Consider the following 16263-nt stretch of genomic DNA (forward strand, 5'->3'; position numbering starts at 1 on the left):
CTCTGGCTCCAGCCAGTGGCCCTTTAGCTGTACCCCATACGGTTCAGAGTAAATGCACCTCTCACAGTCTCTGGCTGGCAGGGCCCCGGGACTTGTGTCTACCTGAGTGATGTAGTCTTTCCCACCCATAGATTTCATAAGTCTATCCGACAGATGGTAGTAAAGTCCACTCTGGCTGCTAAATTTAAAAAGGAATATATAGCTCTTAAATGACAAATCAACTTGAAAAGAATACATCCTAACTCACGCATCACTGACTGACCCGTCTCAGTCCTCAGGTTAGGATTAAGCAAGTAGAAATCGCGACATAACTGCTGTTAAGGAATATACTTTCGGAGCTTTGAGGCCTTTTCAGTGTGAAAAGAAGGATCTGACTGTCTGCATTCTAGTCTACCTCCCTTGGATTTGAGAACGCCACAGCACATGCTCTCCTGACTCATTATGACCGTGGTGAAAAAATTCCCAGGAGCTGTTTCTGAAAATATCTATTCCGGTTATACCAAATCTAGTCCCAAAGGAGCAAGCCTCTCCTTTAACAGCATTTTCTTTCTCTTAGTGCCAGCGATTGGATCGTTTTTATTCTGCACATTATTTAAACATCAGTAACTAGTTCTTAGAAAAATATTTTTCTTAAAAACTAATGAAATGTCTTGACATAAACTCAGATAAGAAGTGGCATTTGGGTCTTCTACCTAAAAGCCAAAGATCTCAGTTCGCTAAAAGTTCTCAGGCCATTTTTTTTTTCATCTTTTGTTGTCAATCTGGCGGTGAAAAATTGAAACAGTCGTGGCCTCTGCCATTTCCTACCTCCCCAGCGGGCATTCCACAGGACTCGAAACATGAACTAGCCTGTCACTAAATCAGCTCCTTAGGTCAAATTTACTTAAAATCTTCTGGATCGGTCCAGAAGCCAGTGACTTTTCATCTTTGTGGCTAGTTCTATCCTAGTATAATTTTTCTTGAGGCAGCCAAGAAATACAGCTGAAATCTTGGAACCGTTTATGCTATTGCAATCGATTTGTCTGGGCTTTCTGATTGTGCTGCAAGACCAGAAATTATCCCAAAGCCGTGCCTTTCTTACCCAAGAGTCCTGAAGCCGGCTTCGTTGCTGCAAGTTCATTAGGGGTCCACCAAGGCACAGCCCTACATGGGTACGGGGCAGAGGGTGGGACGCCAAAGAAATAAACGACCCATCCTCTGCTCAAAAAGAGCGGCAGTCCTGTTTGAGGGTAAGAATGCACTCATCAATACTAACAGGGGTGAATAGAGCGAACCTTGCTTTCCAACGAGCCTCTTTGGAAGAAACAGTGTATGTAATGTCTAACACTAAATTTAAGAATCCACCAAAACACCATTTGGACAGACTCAGATCTTGGATTGGGCCCTTTTGCCTCCCTCTGGCCACATGATACCCCCCTCTCCTTGGCCAGCCACATCCTAACTTCAGAAACCGGGGGCTTGGACAATCGAAAGTGGGTATTTTTTTCTAATTATGATGTCATTCTGATGGTAGGTTAGGGGTCGCATCTGCTGGTCGGCTGAGGACAACACAAATATTCCTGTTTGTGTGGCTTCAACCCTCCAGATGCCTCCAGCGCCCGTGAAGCAAGAGACTCAACACAGAGGATTCCTGTCCTCGCTGCAGGAATAGCAGTAGCCCATAGTGTCCCCGGACGTTGGTTTCGGATTGTCAGAGGAAGGGAGGACAGAGAGAGAGTGTGTGAATACGTGTGTGTTGGGGGAGGCGGGTGGGGGGAATCCTAAGCTTCATAACCCTGATTTAGAGGACAGTTTTCGCCTTAAACAAAGAAAAAAATCACACGTTCCTTATTCCCAGGCAAGCTATAGTCAGACAGATGATGAAGGTAACAGGAAAGCTGGTGGTGAAGGAGAGCCCCGCACCCACCCACACAGAGGAGAAGACGCGGCCTGGCAGCAGCCTCATTGGAGAGAGAGGAGCCGCCCGCACAGCAGCTCCTGACAGACCCCCCCCCACCCCTAGAGACGCGTTCTGCCAACCGGAGCGCAGCGAACTTTTCGTTCTAAGATTCCTAGTTCTTAGGTGTGTGTTTTGAGAAGGGAAAAAAAAAAAAAAAGACTTCTGACGTCTGTTCGAAGCTAACTTTTCAACCACATCTTCTGTAACATGGCTCACCCCTGGTTAACAACAAACAAAACAAACCAACCACCGCAAGGACAACAAAAAAACAACTACAGCCACACACGCGCACAGATGTGTCCCACAGGCTGAAAACCCACGCTGCTGTTACGATGGCAGTGTTAACAAGCATTTTCAACCTTTGCACATGATATTGAACCTGTTCCGTTTACAATGACAATATTAATACTGTGTACAGCTGGAAGTTTGATTTCTGAATTCTTTGAGATTTTAGCGAAACAGTTTATTATACACTGTACATTTTTTTTTCCACCACGGTTGGGAAAAAAACAACCACTTGCAATCATTCACTAACCCCGAAGGATTTGGTACCTGAGTGTCCAGACTCAGAGCCCGGAAGCCAAGAAGGGTCCTTGGCCTGCACGATCCGCATTTGTCTCTAAGTCTCTGTGAGCAGTGACTTGAACCAATCACACCAGAATAATCCAGTCTTCGGGGCTTCTTTCCAGCTTGGGGTTGTTTTCTTTCAAGATACTCTAACAAATCAGCCATAGAATTTAGTGTAAATATTTTTTTTCCAAATAGTTATCATACTCAAAAAAAAAAAAAGGCAACATTCAAATTATATAGAATCTAGTTTTTAAAATCAGCACAGATCTTCTTAAAAACTGTGAACTATGTTTTGAAATACTCGTTACTAAAGCTGTTTATAAACCACAGGTGCCATATGATCCCCAAACGGACTAAAGTTCTCTCTACTCTTCCACGGGCTCGTTCCTCTTGTTTTAGCTTTAGGGAGCATGTCTAACCGCACCGCTCATCCACAGGTTCCCCTATCAGGCCGTTTGGAGCCCTTCAGCTTTAAATGTACAGGCTTAAAGTGCGCTTCCAAATGCTCACTCTCCTTTTATTTCTGAATGTTTATTGCCTTAGCTGGCTTACCTGGTGTTCTGCATGCAGCCTTCTGTGGTCATGTGCGAGGAAACAGGCTCTTCTAAGCTGAGTTGGGATTTTGCACTCAGTGAAAAGCCAGTGTGCAAAAGAACTGTCGAAGAAGGAAGAATGAAAGCCTCTGTTGACGGTCCTTTATGAGGGCCCTCGCTGGGGAGCGCTTAACGACCTCCCTTAGGGGTTCTGGGGAAATGAAAAAATAATCCACTTGTTTCAAGATTTGATGAGACAAAAATCCTGCTACATACTGAATATGTTATACTTAAGTTGGCAACTTCTCTGGCATTCCTGTCTCCTTTAAAAGAAGGAAGAGAACATCCGTTTAGAGCAGTGGCTCTCAAAGTGTGTTCCCTGGACCAGCAGCATCAGCATCACTTGGGAATTTATTTAGAAATGCAAATTCTTAAGCCCCAACCCAGGCCTGCTGAATCACAAACTCTGCATATTGGGCCCAACCAGATGTGTTCTAATAAGCCGTCCAGGTGATCCCTGATGCACGCTAACGTTTGAGAACCACTGCTTTAGGGTAAAGTTGCATAACAAAATCTCTAACAAGGTCTTATTCAGAATAAGCGAGAAAGGCTCTGAGTCAACCTCAAAGCTTCAGCAATTCGATTTTGCTTCCGGGGCTGGCAAAAACCTTCTCCCCCACCCCAGGTAGTCGATAGTTGGTCTGTGCCCAGCTGAGAAGAGACATCAGGACACCTTCCAGGTCCCCCTCCAGAGGGCTCTCAGCTGTTCCCGTCCCTGCGTTTGGTCACAAACCATCTCCTTGGCTGCCCTTTGGAACAAAATCGCTTGCCTTGGGGACCGTAAAGCTCTCCGCCGGCATTACTAAGAAGCCCGTTCTGTCCGTTGATGTACTTCATCATACTTTCCCCAGAGAACCAGCCTGACAAATGTCCCTGAAAACAGGCTGACACCAAAGTGGCGCAACTGCACGGTTGTCAGATTTCTTTGCACAGATGGGTTTTGTTCTGGGTTTCGTTGGTTTATCGTAACGTTCATCTCCTTTCCACTGCCCATCGTCTGTGAAACCGTACCTCTCTAGATGGAGCAGGTGGCCCCTCGTGCCTCATACTCGGTACTTAAAACCACTACATCCCAGCTACCTACATTGCTGTCAGCTCTCAATCGTAGCCAGGTAGTTCTTGAACTCGGAACTCTGATCCTGCAAGTGGCGCTCAGCCACCGACTGGACCGAGCTGACCTCTGTTGTCACTTTGTGTTTCTCCATCAAAATATTTGTCTAAGGTATGAACTATTGGGCTGATAGCCTTCCCCCTTGTCATAGCTTTCATTGCCAACTCCATCACACGGTTGTCGATAGCGTCGTACAAAGCCATTGCAAGGACTCTGCAAACTGCCACCAATGACCAGTTCCTGACTAACCAGCCACCTTTTCTTTCTCTTAGCGCCACGTCAGCACTGAGACCAGACTCAAGCACCCCTGTCCTGTAACCGAGACAAAATGGCGTGTATTGTTTTGGGTTTTTGTGTTTCTTGGCGGGTTTCTTTCCCTGGCTCTCCAAATTTACCTTTGGGACCTGTTCTAAGTGCAAACCCAGCAGGTTTCGCCTGCCCTGTCCATTAGCTACAATTATATCTCGCAGGGGTTGTTTCTTTCTTGTTCCACAACAAATTGCACATCCATCATCATCGGGATGATGGCCTGTTAATGAGCACTGGTCTAACACAGCCAACCACCCTCCTCCACTGCACCATGTGAATGGAGGGAGGGAGGATGGAGGGCAGAATCTACTGTATGAGATTCAGGAATCAGTTGTGGTTGGTCAGGACGCAAGTCGGGGTAAGTTCGGTTGGTCAGAGGGAGATGTGCTGGAGATTGGGAAAAATGGATTCTCGAATGATCTCTATAAGGCAGGGAAGGTTCATTTGTAAGTAGTAATGTGAACTGAATTGCATAAGAGTGTGGCCTTTGTTGTGATATACTATGTATTTTCTTATATGCATGAGCCAAACTGTTGCATCATAATTTAGCACTGATGTCTGCTTTTATTTTGGTCATCCTTGTCCACCCTTATTAGTTCTGGGCTGTTAACTGTAGATAGACCTTGTAAATACGGCAACCTTTGGTTGCTGCAATCACCTTGGTTTGATTCCGCCCAAGGAGCCACAAACAAGAACTCCACTGTGTCCTCAGAAGAAAGGGCATTTTTACTTTTGAACCAAAAAGAGGGGGAAAAAATCAGAAACGTTACATCTGGAGGCTAATTAACTGCAAGACATTTTTAATTATGACTACTGTAATTTGACACCATTTGAAATAACCAATTCAGAGACACTAAAGCTTTCACACTATTCATTGGTATTGTAACAAAACTACTACTGTATGGGTTTTTTTGTATTGCTGTTAAGTATTGTTTTGTGTGTGTGCGTGTGTGTGTTGGAACCTCCTGGGGACATGTTATATTTTGAAGTGATTAAACTATTTAATTGTGTGTCTATATTTTGGAATGGAATTATTTCTTCATTAAAAACTGTTTTTAAAAACACTATATCTGTGTATTTTATACCTTTGTTTCAATGAAAACTTTCTGGAGTCTGTTGACAGAAGAAAGACAAGTCAGCACTTGCAGCAGGAAGCGGGACCTGTCAGTTGAGTATTAAGCAACTAGAGCAAAATTTCTCACCTTTCCCTGCCTTTGGAGACACAATTTTTTTTGAAGAGGGAAAGCCTTGCTGTACTCCATAGGGGGTGAGTGTGAGAATAGGAATAGCTAACATAATGCTTGCTTTCTATCTGACACGGTTACAAGCAGCTTATGTTACTTGACCCGATCCTTTGAATCACAGCATCTAGCCAGGTACTTGGCAATTATAAGCTCCCCACTTATTTGTTGAATGAATGAATAAGTGAATTCGTGGCTTTTGTTTGGTGTGTGCTAGAGCTGCTGAGGAAGGAGAATCGGCACCTCCCGGAGGTCAGTGTGCTGAGAGCAACAGGAATCAAATGAAGAGTTCCAAAGAGCGGACAGAAACTCAGGGTCCGCAGCGGTAATCACCCCCTACATTCTCGCCTCTCTCCGGGGAACCTCTGGATTCCCATGCAATGTTGGGTTGTGTGTTTTGTTTGCTCAAGGAGCCGATTCCTCTGCAGAGCCAATAGCAGAATCTGTGAGTCTGGCTCCAACACTTCATGAATGGCATTTTTGGGAACTCTGAGCTGGAATGTTGCTGAAAGTCTGTGCTCACAGAGTCTGGGGTTGATTTACAGTTCATGAAAATGCTATAAACACTCCAGAGGCACTAGAGAAAGAAACCAAGAGGCTCTGCTCTACATCAAGTGCCGGGGCAAACCCTGACCTGATACGACCACTAGTGGGAGCTCAGACACCCCATCCCATTTGGAGGTGAGAGACCAAGGCATGTCCATGGGTGTCTTTCCACGTCTCTTTCAGCTGCATCTCAATGTCTCATCCTCTCATCTCCTAGGAGCCACGTGTAGCTCTGATCCCTACCTCAGCATTTCCTAAATTTATCTAATTGCCAAAGTCACCTGAAGAATCCTTTAACCAGACTTAGCAGGTCTAGCCGGGGCCAGGGAATCTGTATTTTTTAACAAGTGCCTCTGGTAATACAGTCTGACAGATTTTAAGAATGACTCTCCTCTTGCTACTCAAAATGTGGTCCAACGACCAATAGCATTGGCATCACCTGAGAGCTAGTTTCAAATGCAGAAGCCCGGGCTCCAAACCGGACCTACTGAATTAGAGTCAGCATTTCCTCAAGAGCCCCAGGGAATCTGTGTGCACTTTAAAATTTAGGAGGCACTTGGCCTGGAGATCAGCTTTAATCCTAGACTTCTAGGATTAGGTTCAGTTGGGTCCTCGGGGCATAGAATGACAAGCCAGGAGTCCTCCTTAAACTAAGTGTCATGCTTCTTGAACGGACAGTGTTTTGATTTAGTAAGTCTGGGATGGGGACTGAGATCTGCATTTCAAATAATTTCTCAGGTGATGCTGATACAGGTCTGAGGGCCACACTTTGAGGTGCAAGGCTATGGGTTTCTTCTTTTTTTTTTTTTGTTATTTTTTTTTTAATTTACATCCAAATTAGTTAGCATATAGTGCAACAATGATTTCAGGAGTAGATTCCTTCGTGCCCATTACCCATTTAGTCCATCCCCCCTCCCACAACCCCTCCAGTAACCCTCAGTTTGTTCTCCATATTTGTGAGTCTCTTGTGTTTTGTCGGCCTCCCTGTTTTTATATTATTTTTGTTTCCCTTCCCTTATGTTCATCTGTTTTGTCTCTTAAAGTCCTCGTATGAGTGAAGTCATATGATTTTTGTCTTTCTCTGACTGACTAATTTCACTTAGCATAATACCCTCCAGTTCCATCCCCATAGTTGCAAATGGCAAGATTTCATTCTTTTTGATTGCCGAGTAATACTCCATTGTATATATATGTATATATACCACATCTTCTTTATCCATTCATCCATCAATGGACGTTTGGGCTCTTTCCATACTTTGGCTATTGTTGATAGTGCTGCTATAAACATGGGGGTGCATGTGTCCCTTCAAAACAGCACACCTGTATCCCTTGGATAAATGCGTAGTAGTGCAATTGCTGGGTCATAGGGTAGTTCTACTTTTAGTTTTTTGAGGAACCTCCATACTGTTTTCCAGAGTGGCTGTACCAGCTTGCATTTCCACCAACAATGCAAAAGAGATCCTCTTTATCCGCATCCTCACCAACATCTGTTGTTGCCGGAGTTGTTCATTTTAGCCATTCTGATGGGTGTGAGGCCGTATCTCATTGTGGTTTTGATTTCTATTTCCCTGATGATGAGTGATGTTGAGCATTTTTTCATGTGTGGGTTGGCCATCTGGATGTCTTCCTTGGAGAAGTGTCTGTTCATGTCTTTTGCCCATTTCTTCACTGGATTCTTTTTTGGATGTTGAGTTTGGTAAGTTCTTTATAGATTTTGGATACTAATCCTTTATCTGATATGTCATTTGCAAATATCTTCTCCCATCCTGTCGGTTGCCTTTTAGTTTTGCTGATTGTTTCCTTCGCTGTGGAGAAGCTTTTTATTTTGATGAGGTCCCAGTAGTTCGTGTTTGCTTTTGTTTCCCTTGCCTCAGGAGAAGTGTTGACTAAGAAGTTGCTGCGGCCAAGATCAAAGAGGTTTTTGCCTGCTTTCTCCTCAAGGATTTTGATGGGTTCCTGTCCTACATTGAGGTCTTTCATCCATTTTGAGTTTATTTTTGTGTATGGTGTAAGAAAGTGGTCCAGGTTCATTCTTCTGCATGTCGCTGTCCAGTTTTCCTAGCACCACTTGCTGCAGAGACTGTGTTTATTCTGTGGATATTTTTTCCTGCTTTGTCAAAGATTAGTTGGCCATAGGTTTGTGGGTCCATTTCTGGGTTCTCTATTCTGTTCCATTGACCTGAATGTCTGTTCTTGTGCCAGTACCATCCTGTCTTGATGATTACAGCTTTGTAGAATAGCTTGAAGTCTGGGATTGTGATGCCTCCTGCTTTGGTTTTCTTTTTCAAGGTTGCTTTGGCTATTCGGGGTCTTTTCTGGTTCCATACAAATTTTAGGATTGTTCGTTCTAGCTCTGTGAAGAATGCTGGTGTTATTTTGATAGGGATTGCATTGAATATGTAGATTGCTTTGGGTAGAATTGACATTTTAACAATATTTGTTCTTCCTATCCAGGAGCATGGAATCTTTTTCCATTTTTGTGTGTGTGTGTGTGTGTGTGTGTGTGTGTGTGTGTGTCTTCTTCAATTTCTTTCATAAGCTTTGTATAGTTTTCAGTGTATAGATTTTTCACCTCTTTGGTTAGATTTATTCCTAGGTACTTTATGGGTTTTGGTGCATATGGGTTTCTTTTAAGGTAAATTCTAGGGATCTTGTTACTGGTAAGTCAGATTTGTGCATTTCTGTACATAGCAGGAAAGATACTCAAGTCTAAGGTCATGAACATAATGGAAGCTCAGTTGGTTGGATCCCCATGGGTAACACTGCAGCAGTTAAACTATACAGTGAGTACTGGAAGCAGCTGCATTTAAGTATTCTGTCAAAGAAGAACCTTTTGCTCCAAGAATTGAGGCCTTTGTCTCCATGATACAAAGAATCACCAGGGAGTAGGACTCCATGGTCCTAGTGGTCCCAGAAGGGCGGATTTGCAAAGTTGGGATAGGGCCACGTGTGGTGAGAAGAAGCTGGCAAAGTTTCAGATTCATTATTCCATCAGAGCACATCAGCTACTGAGACACGCAACACCCAGGAAGAGGTTCTCTGGGCACCTTGGAAACCTAGACTGGGACTCTGATGCCATGGACTATGCTGGGGCACTATGTTGTGATGGAGCCACCTCTGCTTTTGAGAACCCAAAGATACATAAACAAGTATGTTCATGCAGCCTTATCTATAATATTAGAAGATAATAGACACTAACAGAGGAACACTTAAACTACTTATGGCAAAATATGGTAGGCTGGAATACTAAGAAGCCATAAAAACTGATGATGAAGATACATATTTATCACCAAGGAAGATGTTTACATAAGTCCGGCCAAAAGCCAGGTTATAAAATAGTGTAAGAATGATCCTGGTTTGATAAATATTTGAGTGCTGGTGCATGGAAAAATATACATCAAAATGTTGATGGTCTAAATCATGGGATTGTGGGTGATATTTTTATTTCCTTCATCAGGCTATTCTATCTTTTCCAGGTTTCATGCCATAAATAGAGTAAATGGGAGAATGGCTGGATGGATAAGAAACACCAGGGTTGGACAGTTTCTTCAATTCAGTAACAAGGCTACTTGAGTTAGCCAACATCTTTGAAGGGCATGTCTAACAATGAGAATTTTTCTATGCCTTCAGTAAACAGAGGATTCTCTTTTTGCCTGAAGAGATGCTCAATAACATTAGTATGCCACAGACCATTGGAAAATAGGTGTATGCTTGCTTTAAAGAAAACCTAATAAAAATATCAGAGGCTTATGAGTCAAGTTAAATAATGACAATTCATCCTCTTCCCAGTGCTAATCGGTTCAGTAATAGGTAGAAACAAAGCAAGTGAACCAGTAATGTTCCCCATGTCTGGTTCTCCTGTCTCATGTGTAAAATGGGGCTAAATCACACTGGTGGTTGTCTCCTTTGCTTTCCAGTCTCCTAATTGTGCTCCTGAGGAGGAGGGCTGCTAAGGATAAGTCTTGGGCAAGAACATCTGTTGGAACACAGATGGCAGTAGGTAAATGGTTTCTCTGGCATTCCATTTTTCTGGAAGTCTCTTTGTAGCTGCTCTTTCATGAGAACAGATACTCTCTGAAAATATCTGGGAAGGGCCAATTAGACCAGCTCTCCAGCTTGAGGTGGCTCAATCAAGTGGCTCATTGCATGTGTGTCGAATTGAATTAACTTAATCATATTCAAAGAATCACTTTGCTGGTTCTCGACTCCTGTGTTCTCAGTGAAATCTTGAGAAGCACTGAGTGGAAACTCGTGTTTGTTTTTCCTCTCAGGGCCTTAGGGGATTAGTTGTGTGGCATAATAAATGGACAGTTTGACTCTGATTTCCATCTTCACACTCCCTTATGGTCAGCTCCCTACCTTCTCTCACTTGGGGAGATCAATCCACAAAGACAACACTGAAAACTTAGAGACTGTGTTAGGCACTCAATAACAACCAAGTTAAGATAGAAAGCATTTCCTTATTGACCCTTCAAAATGGCTTTTTTTTAATTGTTATTTTTGGAAAAGGACCATTTTATTGATTTTAGGACTTTGCCTCAGTTATATTTCTGAGGAAGAAAGGCTAAATTATAAAACTCTTCTCCTGGTCTCTGGATGTGTAAAAATAAAGTTTAAAAAATGGCTCTCCCATTTTATGGCACTATGTATCTATTTGACACTATCTATTGGTAGCTTTGAGCGCCAAATTTAAGGAAACAATACATATAAAGCACCCAGCCCGATTCCTGAGCATGCTGGAAGGTCAGCTTACATCAGTTCCTTTCCCTTTGTCTCTTGTGAAGTTTACAATTCTCATTGTAAATGGGGGTGGTAGTTTTAGTTTTCAGAACACTCACGCAAAAATAAATTTAGCTTAAAAACAAATATAAGGAAATCTAAGAGTAGAAATTAAAATATTGTTATACTAGAGGGATTTAGTGACCCTATAAACACTAAATTCTGAGGCCCTCCAGCTGGCTTTCCCCACTCAACACACAGAACACTGGCAGCCGGGAATTTACTCTTCAGATAAAAGATGAAAGAGCCCTCTCTGGGAAATCTGACTAACCCCACTCCTGCCCCCCAAAAAGCCCTAACAATACTGACATGGGGCCAACCAGAGTACCCTACAGAAAAGGTCATATGCTAAGACTACCAATTAGCTCCTTATGAGCAGATAACCAAGTATAACCAGACACTTGAGAAAAAGCCTTTACCATGAGTGATAGAGACCAAAACAGGAAAAAATAGCACCTTAGAGGAAGAATGGACTATCATAAGGAAATTAAATAATGTCATGCTAACTGCTAAAACAATCAAACCCATATAGAATGATGATTATGTATAGCAAAATGCCCAAAAGGCAAATTCCTGATACGTGGGTGGCTTTCCTCCAAATACTGATTTAGGGATCCTGGCTCCTTCCAACCTTTTGAAAATTTGTCATTTGTATTCTATTTTGTAGTGGGTTTCCAATACCGTGTAATGTCCATGCTGACAAAACCTGGATCTATTCATTTATACCTAGAAAATAAATAAGAAAATCAGGAAGATTATTACCAAGTTGTTCAAAAAAAGGAAAAGCAATCATAGTATACCACATAGTTCAACTTTCAATCTCACCTTTAAAGAGCATACATACAATAATAACATAAGCACAAAATAACAATCAGCTAAAATCACACATAATCATTTTGGGAAGATGTGTACATGTGCGTCGTGGAGGGGGAGAGCTAACTTCTCATTTTCCATAGTGGGGAAGTCATAGATGATCCCTAAAACATAACAAGAATATTACAAACATATTATTTAGAGGTAAATACCAAAAGAATAAAAAAATATGAAATTAGTTGTTTCCAAGAAAAGGAATTTAGAAAGTGACAAACTTTTAGACCAAGTGAGCATAATTTTGATTTCTTAAAAGAAAAAAATGGTAAGCAATACTTTAAGGTGTTAACAGTGATTGTTCTTGGATGATGGATTTTTGGACAAACTTTTAAGGGGTGCCTGGGTGGCGCAGTCGGTTAAGCGTCCGACTTCAGCCAGGTCACGATCTCGTGGTCCGTGAGTTCGAGCCCCGTGTCAGGCTCTGGGCTGATGGCTCAGAGCCTGGAGCTTGTTTCCGACTCTGTGTCTCCCTCTCTCTCTGTCCCTCCCCCGTTCATGCTCTGTCTCTCTCTGTCCCAAAAATAAATAAACGTTGAAAAAAATTTTTTTTAAATATTTTTCTTCCATCTGTATTTCCTGCATAATCTAAAATAAACATGGGCTACTTTTATGGTTGAAATATTAGATAAAGTTTAAAAGTAACGTGTTTTTCTATCTGAAAAGGAGTTTTCATGGCATTAATTTGCTCTTCTAATTGATGGAAAACTTGCATACATTTGACCCTTTTGTAAACATACCAGATATGACCCTCTTCCACTTACTTTCTTAACTACCTTGTTGTTTTCTTTTTCTTAACAACAAAATAAATGTCTCTCTAGGAAGGGTTGCAATTTTTAGGACCATTTCAAGGAAAATTTGACCAGTAGTAAGAATACACAGAGAGAGAGAGAACAAGACTGCATGCACAAGCGGGGGAGGGGTAGGGAGAGGGAGAGAAAGAATCCCAGGCAAGGCTCAATCCCACCAACCATGATATCAAGACCTGAGCCAAAATCAAGGGTCTGACGCCTAACTGATTGAGCACCCAGATGCCCCTCTTTGCCACAATTTTATAAGAATCTCAAGGTCAAAAATCTATATACTTTCTCTCCTTCCCTTCCTCTTAGCCTTTTTTCCTCCCAAATTCCATATATTGGGGGAAAATAACTAACATTTGTATAATCCTTTACACCTTTCAAAAAGCCTGTGTCATCTACATTTAATCCCCACAATACCCATTTCAGGAGGGCTTAGTCACCCAGAAGTATAACCTAGAGAGTTGTCTTTGTTGTGAAAACATCTGCAGCCAAGGTCAATATGGGGGAGAAGACTGGGCATTCCATCAAACAAAAAACAGAAGGGACACACAAGAAATTTCCTACTATGATAAGATGATATGCTTCTCAGAAGAGTTTCAGAAAGCAGGCTTCTCCCTTGACCCAGGGCTAAGTAGATTGCAACTCACCTCTGCTAGATCTGGCACCAGCCAAGACGAGGAATCACCCAAGGAGTTGTGCTCAGTTCCTTGGCTTTGGTTTAATTCCTGCAGCTCTCTCTGGTTACCCTAGCAACACATATTAAGCCTGGAGATTTTTTTGTTTAAAATATTATTTGAGGTAGTAAAGCAGAACTGGGAGGGTAGGAAAGGTGAAAGGAGATTTTAGGACCAAATTTTTCTAAGACATCAGACTGAAGTAAGGCTATAAAATACACCAAGAACCACTCCCCACCCGTGAAACATTTCCCTAAGACTTCACCGGCCAAAGTCAGGAGTAATGGGGCAGGTCTGGTTGTAGAATATTGAAGAAGCCTAGGGCAAGAATCTTTTCCCTGGTTCACAGCCAATGTGGTAACAATGGTCCTCTGAAACACAAAATCCTTTCGAGTCTTTTCAAAAATACTGCCTTCAGAGGGGTTAGTATATGAGAAAAGAGCAGTATTTCCCCTGTATTGTAAAGAGAGCCAGGAAGCCTCCTTGATGGAGAGAGATCCAAATATTTTTAACAGGATAATAAGAACAGTATAATTTTCCCAGAAAACCTAAACCAAGGCTAGAACAGATACTGAAAACTGCCTGTAAAACTTAGCTTCCTAGCTCCCACTGTCCACCACAAGCATCATACTTGTTCAACGGCAGAGACATGTTTTTCCAGCCATTGTAAAGGTCTCTGTATTATGAACACTGGGCGGTGCCAGGGACAGTCTACCCTTTTTTTCCGAAAAAGCACAAAGTCATTCTTCACGTGACCAATTCGCATAATGCTAAATTGCAAGTCTGTGATGGTGAGGAGTGTAAAGCTAACAGGATCTATTCCAAGACCATAGCTCCGTCCTGGCCTGGCCTGATGAAGGAGCAAAGCTTTGTAAATAATTGCTCGTATACTTATTTGCCTTACCGGACTCTATGCCTGTGGTGAGCAGGGTCCACCCTCACTTACATCACTTACCCCAATGCCTGGTGCTAAGGGGTTGAGCAATAAATATAGAAGAAATAAAGCAAGCAGGGAGAACACACCATTTCCTCAGGCTACTCTTCTAAATATCAGTAGTCATGGCCAGGATTTTTCATGGAAGCTTTGGAAGAGATGAAAATCTATCTGGAATAGACTCTGGTAAGCAGGAGGTTGAGGAGATCCCCCTGGGTGCCGTGCCACAAAGCTAGGAAGTGGTGTTGCTTATTCTCAGATGTGGAGATGTTGATTTGTGCCCTGACCTCCAGACTGCAAAAATCCCTGAGAGCAGAGCCACGACTTTTCTCAGAAGGGGATTAGGCAGTTTGCCTGAGACTGACCCAGTTTTAGCACAGAAAGTCCAGAGCCCAGAGGAATGCCTCAGTCCCCATCAAGTCAAGCAACTGGTTGCCCCAGAAAGCATGTGAAGAGACACTCAAGCACCCAGGCAGGTAACAGATCTCAGGTGAATTCTGCATCAGAAAGCAAGATATCACTCTACAGTGGGACATTTGGAGAACAGAAAATGCTTAATCTAACATGAACGTGTCTTTTCAGTCAAAAATTTAACTTTTTTGCAGGACTATATTCTGATGTCCTGCCAAGACCGTATTAGCTGCAGAATTCCCTTGGGGTAACTAAAATGACTTGCGGGTTCACTGTGGGGTTATCTGAGATAGCCTATAGATAAGAATTGTTTACACATCTAGATGCTAAAGAGAGTCTGCTGTCGTGAATTTTGGCATAATATTGAGCTTTAAAAAAAGCGACTGACTATATTAAGCAATTTGTTCTTGAGGCTACCTTAGAGGTTTTGAGTAGGTCATTAATTTCCATTCCCGTTTTTTTTGAAGAGAGGACATTATTTTGTTCATCTAAGAGCAAATCAAATTTGTTAGACCTGAGCTCAGAGAGAGTAGCTAAGACTCAGCCCTATGTTCTCCATTTTGTTCTTCCACCCAGTGCTCATTCTCTCCAATATGTCAATGGGGTGTTGGAACAGAGTCTGGAAATAAACATATAAGCTTGGACTCTACAGACGGAACATCTATACAGACCTTTCCATTTATTAAATAAGATACATGCTATAAAGGTTTGTGTTCTCAATTAAGAAAAAAAAAAGCCAGCTTGATATTTCTGGAACAGTTACTAACATTTAGTGGGATTTATATATGGCATGATAGAATTGCCCCTATCCTGCAATTTCTGGAGGAAGCTTGTTCTGACATATTTTCTTTTTTGTGCTCTAAATATTTCGAGGTTTAAAATACGTAACAAGCAAATCTGACAACCCAGAAAAACTACAGAACACGCCACAAATTACACAAAAGGTCCCCAAGATTTCCTGGGTAAGATGCTTCAGCAGTTGCCGAGAGAGTTCACCTCTGGATGAACTTGCGTCTCTACCAGTAGTTGATTACTCATCCAGTTGAATAGTAACTGCCAATGAAGAAATAGTAACTGCCAAAAAAATACGTAGTAACTGCTAGAGATTTAGACAAGTACAAACTGGTCATACATTAGTTTTACTCAGTTTGTTGTTCCAAATTGCATGTATTCCTTGAAAGCAAAAAAAAAAAAAAAAAAAAAAAATTAAAAATCTTGAATATTTTTATACTGGACGTAATATTCTCCTAATGTTATCAGTACACACCCATTGTAGCAACCAAAGGCCATTGTAATCAGTGTTGACATGGAACACACTGTATTCTTTGTTTATAAGTTATCAACAGGGGCACCTGGGTGGTGCAGTCAGTTAAGTGTCCGACTTCAGCCAGGTCACGATCTTGCAGTCCGTGATTTCGAGCCCCGTGTCGGGCTCTGGGCTGATGGCTCAGAGCCTAGAGCCTGTTTCCGATTCTGTGTCTCCCTCTCT

At 42.2% G+C, this 16263-nt stretch overlaps 1 protein-coding gene and 1 long non-coding RNA gene across 29 annotated transcripts in view; one reads left to right on the forward strand and one right to left on the reverse strand.

The window, feature by feature from the left end:
• DTNA (dystrobrevin alpha) overlaps window positions 1-5589 on the forward strand; it is a 355973-nt gene extending 350384 nt beyond the window's left edge. For 15 of the 28 annotated variants that reach the window (XM_019815144.3, XM_023241871.2, XM_019815145.3 and 12 more), the window contains one exon: window positions 1838-2195. In XM_019815144.3, coding sequence (XP_019670703.1) covers window positions 1838-1981 — 144 coding nt within the window. In that variant the 3' untranslated portion in view covers window positions 1982-2195. Of the gene's footprint in view, window positions 1-1837; window positions 2196-3052; window positions 3191-4485 lie in introns of those variants that run through there. The other 13 variants (XM_019815154.3, XM_019815159.3, XM_019815162.2 and 10 more) reach the window with 4 other exon arrangements.
• Window positions 2063-3184, reverse strand: LOC109493403. Its single transcript, XR_002147629.2, has 2 exons — window positions 3062-3184; window positions 2063-2655 (listed from the first exon to the last, which is right to left on the reverse strand). It is a non-coding gene; the product is annotated as an uncharacterized LOC109493403 (long non-coding RNA).
• Window positions 5590-16263: the final 10674 nt, after the last annotated feature.

This window comes from Felis catus, chromosome D3 (genome assembly GCF_018350175.1).
Source record: "Felis catus isolate Fca126 chromosome D3, F.catus_Fca126_mat1.0, whole genome shotgun sequence".
Lineage (NCBI taxonomy): Eukaryota > Metazoa > Chordata > Mammalia > Carnivora > Felidae > Felis > Felis catus.